The sequence below is a fragment of the Branchiostoma floridae genome, unplaced genomic scaffold, assembly GCF_000003815.2.
Source record: "Branchiostoma floridae strain S238N-H82 unplaced genomic scaffold, Bfl_VNyyK Sc7u5tJ_1326, whole genome shotgun sequence".
NCBI classification, from domain to species: Eukaryota; Metazoa; Chordata; class Leptocardii; order Amphioxiformes; family Branchiostomatidae; genus Branchiostoma; species Branchiostoma floridae.
In genome coordinates, this window is record NW_023365699.1 from 47187 (window position 1) to 58593 (window position 11407).

The window sequence follows — 11407 nt, forward strand, 5'->3', positions numbered from 1 at the left end:
AACAGCCGGAGCCTAACCTCTGAGAGTAGGTTTTTAGTACATATCCACTATGATGTAGGTTGCATCACAACAGCGACATCACGACCACTTATTAACTACTATTAATAGATTACTACTAGTCATTTTTGAGGCATCCTCCTAACGCCCGGTCCCCATCGGCATTAGCACAAGTCGTTTTGACACGACCGTGGTCCCTCTGCGTAGGAGAATGTTTTGAGGATGATAGAGAAGTAGGCGATCTCCAAGCAGAAGTTGGAAGGAAAAATCGTAACATTTTCTGACTTCTGTTTTTCTAAAACTCAACATGTGGAAAATGCGGGGAACTGGTGAACGTTTCGATTGTTTCTTTCAACATCTGATAAGCTAGGAGTCTGCAATTATGATACGTAATGTTTTAGGTGGAAAGTCTCCAGCAACTGACAAGATAATACCTATTTGATTAGATTTGACGGGCTTGAAGTGTGCGATTGACGGTAAAAATTATTGATATTGATAATGCAAATATCAGTATTACGGATTTAGGAGGAATAGTGGATAGTGGAATAACAAGGGCAACACAAGGTTCTAGTCTACAATAATACGATTGTACATTAGCTATTATGACCCATTGCACACCTGTAGCGTATCAACTCATCCCTATATTACTTCAACGCTAGTAAAAATCAACTTCGAACACATAAAACATCCCAACTATAAAGAGGGGTTCAATAAGGTTTGACTTCATACTATGCTAAGCTATACCCTTAAACAAACGGATGCGAATACGTGTACATTGCTAACGGTGAGTTCGGTAATAACGAACCTATATACACATACCTGTAAACACCGTTTGGAAGAGCGGCAGCGCAACGTTACCTACGTTTGACGGTTGTTTCCAGTAGTGAGGGAGTGGCGGAACCTTCTAGTAAGTTGCAACACTGTGTGGAAATTCCCTACCAATATGAAGAAAGACTACGGAGGGGATTTCCGTAGTAGAGTTTCTGTATGAATCATGGGGATTTCCACACTTCCGCTTTATGTTACGTATGGGAATACCCGACTTCTTCGATTCGGATTTTGTTTAAGGGCTCGAATCTTCAATAACTGCTAAAAGAACATTTCAGCCTTTGCCACATAAAATATACACGTCTTTCCTGTACTGTATTGCAGATATTTTGAGTTTATATCGAGTTTTTCTTGTCAGGAGCCGTTGTTTTTAGCGGCGACGTGTTTGCGATGAGGTCACCAGGTGTGCATGATCACGTGCCCAACAGCCAATGGCCGGCCAGATAAACAGTTACCTCACTTGCCTTTCCCCACTGACGCCACGAATGTAAAAATAACATGGAAAGTCCCTAAAATGACGATACTTGCGCGCATGTACCCAAAAGTTCGATTCATTATTCTTCAGACTATGGAAGGAGAAACAGGTAAGGCTGTTCAAACGCAAACGTACCAAAATTTCAACTCTTAAGGCAGACTCTTTCTTCTTGTGACGACCCGGAAGGGGATAGAGCTTTGAACTTTAACTTCTTTTCACCCTCGCCTTTGTGCTGGGAAAGGTGTACCCAGTTTCTAAACTTGCTACGCACCAGCTTGATATCTGGGTAGGTAAATACTGTAAAAGGAGTATAGCAATTGGGAATAGTGGCAGGCCGCGATACAACTATAAATGTAGGGGCAGACGTGACCCTGAAATAGCACAGGATACGGCAAAGGCGACCTGAGTTTTAAAGTGTAACAGGTAGGAAAGTTCGGACATAAACAGATAGTACAAAGACCGCAGGGGAGGGGGGCGGCACTTAACAGAGATTCGACTAAAAAAGTGAAAGCAATACTAAAAATGGTTTTAACGCAAACAGAAGAAGAGTGGTTTTCACTTGAAGTTTGTGTAACTTCGAAATGCTCCTGTGTATTGTATGAGCGTTTGAATTTGGCCATGTTATCATTTGTGGACCATGCCATCACATTTTTCACATCCAGCATTAGAGTTAATTATGCCAAACTTTCACGTTAGCCGCAAGAAAATACAGCCAGTCGTCGGTAAAATTGGTACAAACGTCTTCTTAGGATATAATGTTATTTTTTATTACTTTTATCGTTGTCAAAAATCACGGTAGCAACCTACCAACTGACGACCGAAACTACGTCACTACCATAAATAGTAACCGGGACTTTCCGATCGGGCAAGTAGAACTGGACTCATCCAGTTTAGACTTAGAACATTCCCCACTCTTTAGATCTAAAAGGGAGAACGTGTTTGTGTTTTTATAGGTGGGTTGTTGTTCACATAACTTTTGGGTCAGTTCCTTGGACTGAATATAAACACCATTGTTTTTATTTCTCAATCTTTGAAGGTCATATCCACAGAGGCCGGTGTCATTCTCGTTTCAGAAGCATTGGTCGAAAGACAAGGCATACAAACCGAGTTGGGCACTGTCTGTTTCTACGTGCGTTTCTAAGCTGGACTTGGAAGGTCACCAGAGGGACACATGCTCTCAACAAGTATAGTTAGAGAACAAATGAGTCCCATGCCATCATCCTGACCGAGAGTTTTCTTTCCTGTGTTGACATCAACAGAGAACTACAACCGTTTCACCGAGCACCCGGACGACGTGAAAATGGCGACTACAGACCCATCACCAATGGCTGAGCCGCTTCAGGATAAAAAGACTCGTAACCAAGGGAAAGTAGGACCACAGGAAAACGGAGAGATGTTTGACCAGGTAATTACCTTCGCCAATACAAATTTAGTTATATTTTTGGTGCCGTTTATGGGTTGTTGTTGTGTGTGTGTGTGTGTGAACAGTGCTTACCCTAGAAGTTGTGGATGGATCATTATTATTTTTGGTACATGGAAAGGTATGGGCAAAACAAGGAACAGTTTGATTATGGACCCCTTGCGGCTTTCTACACTAATGTAGCAGAACTTTCGATGTTCATATCTCGTGTTATAGATACGACTTTTTAATGGTATCATAATATATAGCCCTTGTGCTCTTTAAATGGGGTGGAACCTACTCGTGTGTGCATGGTGTTCCCACTCCAGTTTCTAACGTTTTGCTAGCCCTCTGAATTTTGATGATGAGTAGTAAGCTGCTGTTTATCAATATGTTTCCGTTGTCCTGAAGCAAACGTGCTAACGATGTTATAACTTATTCCGTTATCTTCTTCGTCGTCAGAAAACTACAAGAAATGGAAACCTGAAGGGGGCCATTGTTGGCACCAAAGAAAGACTGGTCGCCGTCCTGACAACAGGAGGAAAGGAAAACGGCAACATCGACGTTGACATGGTAATTATAACTCTTTGCTTTTCTTCAGGTTACACATTTTAGTCTTTAGAAAATCTTCTTAGTATTTTGTAAACTAAAACAGCACCATTTGGGTATGTAGACTGATATCATTCTTAACTTTCACCATTTGTACATGGAATTTAAAATGTAAAACTCTATAACAAACTGCAAAGTTTCTAATTAGTGAAATTGATGTAGATTTTAATTCTTTGTCCTGGATTTTCTTCCTGTTAGAAGAAAGAATCGTATCACACGAGAGCCTTAGCCATACTAATCTCATGTTGCAGACAGGCGTGGAAAAATTGAAAAGACAGCTCAAAGAACTACAAGTTGAGGTCGTGGATTTGCGACACTATCGTGACGATGTCCAGAAGATTGAGAAAGAAAGGAATGACCTCTTCAAGGCGCTACAGCTGTCTAATGAAAAGTTAAAACAGCAGCAGGTAAAGATTTCTTATTTGTGATGAACTTGTCACTCATATTAGAATGTAGACTGGTTATCGGTAGCGATCTTTCTTAATGATTTTATATCTTTCTCAATATTCCCTCAATATAACGACAGATTTGCTGAGCACTCTATTTATGTTTACATTACATTGAGGTAGGCAAAGAAGCAAATGTTTGCATTTATGTTTATGTTTATGTTTACTAGTTAGGAACTCCATTAGTGAAACAACACGTGTATACTAATCTTCCAGGATTCTTTTCAAAATATCCAAAACATACAATACAATTATACACTTGATAACTATAAATACATACTACAACAACTTAGACTCTAAATGACAATTACTTAACAATAACCAAAACCTATTTACTTATATACATGGTAATGAAAGCCAAGTATAAAACGTATACAACTGAAGTGTATACTAGTGATGGATGTAAAAGTGATAGAACTTCGAATACAGCACGTTGACTACCAGGCAAGCAGCAAGCTATCGGTCATATCGTGTTCTTTTACTTAACAACAGGAGTTGAACGAAAAGCTACAACTCGAGCTCCGAGACAAGCAGCACGAAGTTATGGAAACGACGAAGGCGAAAGAGGCCATAGAAACCAGCTCACAAGAAAAGATACGCCAGTTGAAGGAGCAGTTGAGGTCATCAGCATCGGTTGTCCATCAGGAAAAGGTAGTTACTTTTTTACTATTTTCTGGAAGATATAATACACACAAAAGAGTTTTTATGTTTTCATCAGTCTTTTCAATCAGTGAAAATTATGGAACCAAATATCATAAAGAACACAAATTATTACTTTATCTGACATACAACACAAGTATCAGTCTTTAACGAATGTATAAAAGCTCGACATAAGTGTATGAGAAAAATTATTTTGTAGGCTGCCAAGGAAAAGGCCTGGGCAGATGCTGTGACATGGAGGGCTGCTACGGAAAGGTTGGTGGAGCAACACAGTTCCATGGAGGAGACAGCGCGAGAGGAGCTGCTTCATCTCACAGAGCGACTGAAGGAGCTGGAAATTCTGTGTCGGACTGTCCACCCATTGGTAAGAAAGGTTATCATCAACATTTTACCCTGCTAGCTATGCTATAATCTTCACTAAAAGCTTTGTTAACACCCTCGTTGAAATGCTTTCTTTCTCTTACTATGTGCTCTTCTGCAATAAATCATCTCCAAACGTAAGGAAACGTACAAAATATGTACCATTTACATCAAATGTATGCGACTGTTTATGATTACCTTGGCCAAGGTTTAATTTTGGTTGCTGTTTGTTTCTTTGCTTGTGTTTAGGGCCAGCATTACTCGAGAGACTGTCGATGGGTCATTATGATATTTAGTAGGGGTCAGTAACAAAACAAAGTTTGAGGATAACCACTAGCGGCTCTCTACAGGACTGTAGCGAAGATTTTGTTTTAGACATCCCCTGTTCTGGATATCCTACGGCCGTGATTTATGAGTGATAGATAGCTCTGGGGTGCAGAAAGTACGTGGTTTATGGTTTGGGCCCTCTCGCTTCATTTTGTGAACTGCAGGGGCCAATTTTGTGTGAAACTTTGAAAGAGAATAACTCAAAAAGGACTTGACAGATCGCCATCTTTGTTGGCATGTTTCTTTATATTATACAAGAAAACAAACAAATAAACAAACAAACAATGTTTCTTCATGATATGCAAACAGGATAGAATGTTTTTCATGACATACAAACAGATAATACATATTGTTGTTCTCATATCCAAACAGTTGCCCGGTGTAGATGACCTGACAGAGTGTCAATGTCATCTCCCTGATCTGACTGGCGACGACATCCTACTTACGAGCCACATGAGGGAGTGCCAGTCTTGTCAGCGCGTGGTCACACCCTACCTCTTCCACATCAAAACGTGCCACAAAATCAACTGTGAGCGCTGCGCCCACGTGCGACGGTTGTACTGTGGACACGTGTTTACGTGTGACAAGGAGGAGTGTGACGTCACAGGGTGTGTGGAGACGAGAGAGGACATCCGGGGCAGCCAGCTGAGTCCTGAGGACCTCCAGAACGACAAACAGTTTAAGGACAAGATCTCAGCCCGTCTAAGAAAGAGCACAAGCCCTACTGAGGTCAGTCGTAAAATCTATCTAAGTACAGTTGAACAATGCTAGGACTGTCAAGGTATTAACAATTGTAACTATTGAGTAATACTCATTGACCCCTGTACAATGGCGAGTCTAACTATCCAATCATCCAGTCATGCCCTGTGCTAAAAGGTACAAAGCAGATGTGCTAGAGTGTACTAGGAAAAGTAGTCATTGTTTATCTGTCAGTATTTGGTACGTACACGTATGTATGGACTTGTCCAGTATCATGTCGATGTATTGGTAGAGTCAATGACACATTACCACATGGGTGTTTGTTGCCTTTTGTTCTAAGATTCTAAAATTTTTAACTGAGATAAGAAACTGTTTACATTTTTAACATTTGTTTGACATTTCAATACTTTCTAGCATGTTCCAATATGTTAGAGATATTTCCAATAACGAATACGCTACCTACATTTTCTAATATCATACAGTTTCTGACATATGGGATAAATTCCCCATTTGTTCTAACATTTGAAAATGGGTCAATGAGCTAACCCATCGACATTTGGAAATAGTTTTACATAAAGAGATATTTGGGCAATTTTTGTAAATTAAACTGTTTGCTACATGCCGAGATATAATGTGGCATATATCTATTGTTCTAAGACTTTCACCAATGACTAGCTTTAATAAACTGATATATTTTGTCAAATTTATCTACAGTGTGGAGGGATCTTCCGTGCATTCCAGCAGGCCGAATACTGGGCAGTTGCAGTGGGACCGGTTAACCTCCATCGGCACCAGGTCAACAACAGGCTGCTACAGGTACTAGTACTATTTAGTACTGCCACTTCTTGGTGTCACCCATTATGCACTCTATTAAGTGTCATAACATGAAATTTCCTCTATCATTTGCGTACCGAGTGGGCCTTTTCGGAAAACATCTATGTCATCTTCAAAGAAATCTTCCGATTGATTTTAATCTTATGTAGAACAAATAGTGTTAACACGAGTGATAGAAAAAGTTTGGTTTACCTCAATGCAGATATCCTTGGCTCAGGTGTCCCTCAAGGTTACATGATAGGACCACTCATCTAACTTTTTGCCACATCATATTCCAGTCATACTGGGGATGTTTTATGTATATACCGGTACGTTAAAGATGTTTTGCCACAATCAATTTACCAATGTTTTCAGAACTGACTATGTCTTTTTAACAATTCTTTTATCGTTATATTTCAGATGTGCTGTCGCATCCTACCCCACACAGTATCGCTCGCTGAGCAAGCGTTCATCGCCTGCCTCAGTCATAGCGAGTACTGGTCTAGTTGTGGCCACAGGAAGAGATGTATTGTTTGTAACATCTGTCTAACGTCTCTGCGATCCTGTGGTTCGTGCAAACTGCCAAGTTGTGAAATTTGTACCATAGCTGCAATGGCATGTGCTCGGCACAGTCTCAATTGTACAAATGAACGTTGTAGAATACTATTTTGTCGTTATTACAAACATTGTGTTAGGGTAGGGGACACGATGTATCCTTCGCCTACTGTGTTGGCATTACTCAGGGATAGTATTCTCATGTTCAATCGTACACCCATTGCTGCAAGCCTGTTGTAAATAATATGCAAATATGGATAACGTTTAAGCTAAATTTATCATACTTTAAGTTTTAAAGATTAAGATATAGAATCTTTTTGCAATAAAAGTGTGAAACTGTCCTCCATTGGCGTATTTATTTAATAGGTGACAAGTCAAAAATGTATTATATAAGTTATCTACATATGGGGTTAGAATTTAAATGAGTACTAAACTCCAGTAGCGAGAGTTATTCTCCAAAAGATTCTGAATCAATGAATACATAATCAGCCGATATTTTGAAGAATTTAGCAGGTTGTGAATTGCGCAAGGCAAAAAGGTGTACATGTGTTTGTACGTAGTGAAACATTGTGACACTCACTACACCCATGCAGACCCTGTCCATGCATTTTCTATTCGTATATACACTTCCTTCATCACTCTATCTATTAGGTACAGTTGAACAAAGTTGTTTTTCCAAAAACTGCAGATAGTATTGTTTTATCATCACATGATCTTATCTGATTGAAACCTCCTTGCATTATGTAACTTTGATCATTCTTTATGGTTTGATAATGTTCCTATGAAAGTCAGTACAGAATACTTGAATCTTAAGCTTCTGACCACTCTCACTAGCTCACTTGTGACCAGTATTATGCTAATCTGTCCATGGCCATGGCCATGGCCATTGTTCCTGACTGGTAAACAGTCTGGGATGTTTATGAATTTATGTATTTATCATAATTCATATGTCAATCCAACATTCAAACTGCTGGACAAGTGGAAGAACGTATTGCTCTTGGCCAGGGTACTTTAGACTTTGGTCGCAAGACGAAAACATGCTGATATTCACAATACAACACCAAAAGCTCAGACCTGTTGGCGTGGTCAGTTTATCAGCGCTTGAACCCTAGTCTCCAAGCAGACCCTACGGTGCCTTAGAAATAGTATCAAAGCTGGCCAGGGACTTGGTATACCTGCCCGTTTGACTCCCTTAGCCGGCTATCTCCCTTTGGCCGGCTATACTCCCTTGCCAGCTTTGATACTATCTCTAAGGCACCGTTGGGTCTGCTTGGAGACTACTTGAACCCCACTGTTTCACGGGCGGCCCGCTACGCTTTCACCTGTGTGTCCAAGGACGTTACTATGAGATACGTCCTTGGTGCAGTGTGTCTATAAATAAAGACAACCGTCACCGTAACGAAGAATGTATCGAGTTACCTGGCTTCTTGAATCAACGTGAATGGGGAACTAGCAAGGTGCACTTTCTGCGCAACTGCGGAAATGCGTTCCTGAGGCCGCTGTGAGAAATCATGGCTCACTGCTATCCCCGGACCAAAACCTCTGCTTGGAGAATAGCCGGGAATACCATCTAGAGCTCGCTGAGACTCATCGGCCGATTGGCGCCCGAGCCACACCTCGAGCACGGTAAAGAGCCTATCACACTTGTTAAATCATCATGTGAGTGGACCAAACCGCCCTTTCGTCGTAACACGCCAGTTTTGTACTCTCGCCGTGTATTCGCTCACCAGTGCTAGCCAGTATGTCAGATTCAAATATGAGAAAACTACAGATACAAAAGAGAGCGTGTAGACTGTTATTAAAATGTACATCGGAAACATATGTTAGGCGGATGCATCTTGAGCTTGGTTGGCCTACAGTGAGAAAGAGATTCTCTTTAAGTACTTTGATTATGTTCTTCAAAATCCTCACTGGCCACGAACCACAAAATGTGTACAATTCCTTCATACCAGTTAATTCATCCCACATGTATAATACTAGATTTTCTGTATCCAACAGCTTCAGACTACCCAAACCTAAAACAAACAGTGGAAAACGTACCTTCCTGTACCGAGAAATTATGCTCTGGAACTCATTGCCATCTCACATTGTCCAGTTTTAAACAAGCCATCTCAAACATTGTCATCTAGACCATTGACCTCTAGACACTGTGCTCTATTGTACATACTGTGATTGTTGATTGTTGTATTTAAAAAAAAATGTATGGTATATAGTCATGTTGATTGTTTGAACCTTGGAAGATTAGCCCGTAAGGGCTAAAAGGTTTCTTACTAAACAATAAACAATATTCGTATAAAGACCGGGAAAGGGATCTCAAACCAGTTTATATAGCTCACTGAAGAGCTAATCGTCCACTGGTCGTGACAGAAAAGACAAGCGCTATATGCCAGTATGTACAGTATTTACAGGTTCGTTGTACCGGGGGCATGCCGGGTGAAGGACACTAGTCGGAATCTCACTCATGACTTTTAGCTCCAGTGGCAGGGCCGCTAACCAGTAGACTACACACGCTAGCTACCTAACAATAACGTCACATTTCCACAAAAGGGCCCGGTCGGGCAGTGTTGGGGAATAAAAAGTACGATATAGAATACAACAGAAACACAAAATGGACCAAAAATGATTCAACAGCACGCCTGGCCTACTGCATATTTATTGGCCTTAAGTTGAATTTTTGTTCAGTCCGCAAACATCCCGGCCAGTCCAAAGAGCATTTACAGACTTGTACAACCGAGATACGATCAGCGTGTGAACTCAGTCATTCTCACCCTGCTTTGTGTGATAAATGCTCTCCCTGCACCCATAGATAGGTGTGGAACCGAAAGAAGTGTGCTGGGTTCAGGAGGATGCATCGCTATCATGTCATTAACCTGTGTGCATACAGAATTACATCTGTGGTGGGTAGTTGGGTGGGTGGATTGGGCCGGGGTCAAAAATTATTCATGCATCAAGAAATCTAAGAATGATCTGTGTGTGTGTGCATGTACATCTCTGTGTGTGTGTGTGTGTGTGTGTGTGCGCGCGCGTGTGTGTCTGTGTGTGTGTGCGTCGTAGTTGGCTGAAGTATGGCGTAGTTGGCTGAAGTACGGCGTAGTTGAATTGACCGGAATAGAAAACCATAGACGTGACATCGATATCCTGAGACTGTTAATTGTGTAGTATTTGCCGGTTTTTCCCCATCGCAGAGAGATGTGCTACACAAAAGACGCGAGAGGGCTAAAGTTTGGGGGAAGTAAGAGCTTCAAATCACACGCCCACCCGCCCGCCCTTTTTCCGTTCTCTGTTAGAAGACCGTTTAGTGACCCTTCGTTAGACACTCCGGACTTTTCTGCCCCGGCGGAGCTTCGCCTTGGGTCACTTCGGATAATGTAACGCGTGTTCACCTTTATTCGCGGGGTAATCTATATCCGTTGTACACAAAAACAAGATATTTAGGGATATCAAGTAGATGAACGGTGGTTTCAAATCGCATTTTTTTCAATATAATGCAGTTTGAGACCACCGTCCGTGTTACTATTCTGGCTTCGCACTTGTTGTTTTTGGTGAGGAAGGCATCATTTAGCTAAAATTACGATTAGATTTGTTTATTTGTTTATTAGAATTCACCACACAAGGGAAAGGGGCGGAGGAACAGGTGGTGACACCTTTACTGGCCCTCGCCACGACATGAAAATACAGTAAATACAGTAGATTAAGATTAATACTAAACGACATAAACAATCGATCAGACTACCGAGCCCTTAAATCCTGGCAGGAGGCGCACTTACATGCAGTAGACCAGGTACAGAGGTTATCGGATACAAAGTGGCTTCTGAATCTATCAACAGTAGATTTCACAAGTAGCTGTTTGAAAGACAATAGGTCGGACTGGTGCGATGACACAGCTCCCATGCTGCGAACTGTGACATCAAGCTTGTTCCATTCGGTAATTAACCGTGGTACGTATGACATAGCAAATGTAGATGTTTAAGTTCATGTAAGCAACTTACATGTTACTGACCTGGGTACTGGCTGTCATGGGGTTTGTTATGTAGGTCAGCCGTGGAGGTCAGTGTGTGCTTCCTTGGCTTATAAGCAAACAGAAGGTGTTTGGGAATAGAAGATAGGTGCCTGTAGCATACTGAAAACATGCGCTATTTTGTTACTCACAACACTTAAGTATCCTGCGGCCAGCTTTCACCTGTGCTGTTTGTCCAAGGACGTAATATGAGATACCACGTCCTTGGTGTGTCTAAAGAC

At 41.2% G+C, this 11407-nt stretch overlaps 4 protein-coding genes across 6 annotated transcripts in view; 3 read left to right on the plus strand and 1 right to left on the minus strand.

Moving 5' to 3' along the window:
- LOC118407371 overlaps window positions 1–953 on the minus strand; it is a 3895-nt gene extending 2942 nt beyond the window's left edge. The window contains exon 1 of one of the 2 annotated variants that reach the window (XM_035807839.1): window positions 860–953. The gene's annotated coding sequence lies outside the window, so the exon portion shown is untranslated. Of the gene's footprint in view, window positions 1–816 lie in introns of both variants that reach the window. The other variant, XM_035807838.1, reaches the window with a different exon arrangement.
- A 259-nt stretch (window positions 954–1212) lies between these two features.
- LOC118407369 (differentially expressed in FDCP 6 homolog) lies at window positions 1213–4829 on the plus strand. Of its 2 annotated transcripts, none has more exons than XM_035807835.1 (6): window positions 1213–1409; window positions 2560–2705; window positions 3162–3272; window positions 3560–3715; window positions 4247–4405; window positions 4614–4829. In XM_035807835.1, exons 1-6 carry the CDS (start codon window positions 1235–1237, stop codon window positions 4812–4814), a joined length of 948 nt encoding a protein of 315 aa, XP_035663728.1. In that variant the 5' UTR covers window positions 1213–1234; the 3' UTR covers window positions 4815–4829. The 2 variants fall into 2 exon arrangements, with proteins under 2 accessions (XP_035663728.1, XP_035663729.1); XM_035807836.1 differs by having other exon boundaries at window positions 1309–1409; window positions 2374–2705.
- A 10-nt stretch (window positions 4830–4839) lies between these two features.
- LOC118407360 (beta-1,3-galactosyltransferase 1-like) overlaps window positions 4840–11407 on the plus strand; it is a 9694-nt gene continuing 3126 nt past the window's right edge. The window contains exons 1-4 of the mRNA XM_035807824.1: window positions 4840–4962; window positions 5474–5830; window positions 6515–6616; window positions 7034–7107. Of these exons, the coding sequence (XP_035663717.1) occupies window positions 4861–4962; window positions 5474–5830; window positions 6515–6616; window positions 7034–7107 (635 nt within the window). The 5' untranslated portion in view covers window positions 4840–4860. The remainder of the gene's footprint in view (window positions 4963–5473; window positions 5831–6514; window positions 6617–7033; window positions 7108–11407) is intronic.
- On the plus strand, window positions 5475–7509 carry LOC118407370. The gene is made up of 3 exons (XM_035807837.1): window positions 5475–5830; window positions 6515–6616; window positions 7034–7509. The coding sequence occupies exons 1-3, from the start codon at window positions 5555–5557 to the stop codon at window positions 7406–7408; spliced, it is 753 nt and encodes a 250-aa protein (XP_035663730.1). The 5' UTR covers window positions 5475–5554; the 3' UTR covers window positions 7409–7509.

What these genes read in the sequence shown, in the direction of transcription:
- LOC118407369 (XM_035807835.1), top strand. Translation starts at nt 1,235, where the DNA reads ATGATCACGTGCCCAACAGCCAATGGCCGGCCAGATAAACAGTTACCT. An exon ending in AAAAGTTAAAACAGCAGCAG is followed by an intron (nt 3,716 to 4,246) that starts GTAAAGATTTCT and finishes ACTTAACAACAG; the next exon opens with GAGTTGAACGAAAAGCTACA. An exon ending in CGGTTGTCCATCAGGAAAAG is followed by an intron (nt 4,406 to 4,613) that starts GTAGTTACTTTT and finishes ATTATTTTGTAG; the next exon opens with GCTGCCAAGGAAAAGGCCTG.
- LOC118407370 (XM_035807837.1), top strand. Translation starts at nt 5,555, where the DNA reads ATGAGGGAGTGCCAGTCTTGTCAGCGCGTGGTCACACCCTACCTCTTC. An exon ending in AGAGCACAAGCCCTACTGAG is followed by an intron (nt 5,831 to 6,514) that starts GTCAGTCGTAAA and finishes ATTTATCTACAG; the next exon opens with TGTGGAGGGATCTTCCGTGC. An exon ending in TCAACAACAGGCTGCTACAG is followed by an intron (nt 6,617 to 7,033) that starts GTACTAGTACTA and finishes GTTATATTTCAG; the next exon opens with ATGTGCTGTCGCATCCTACC.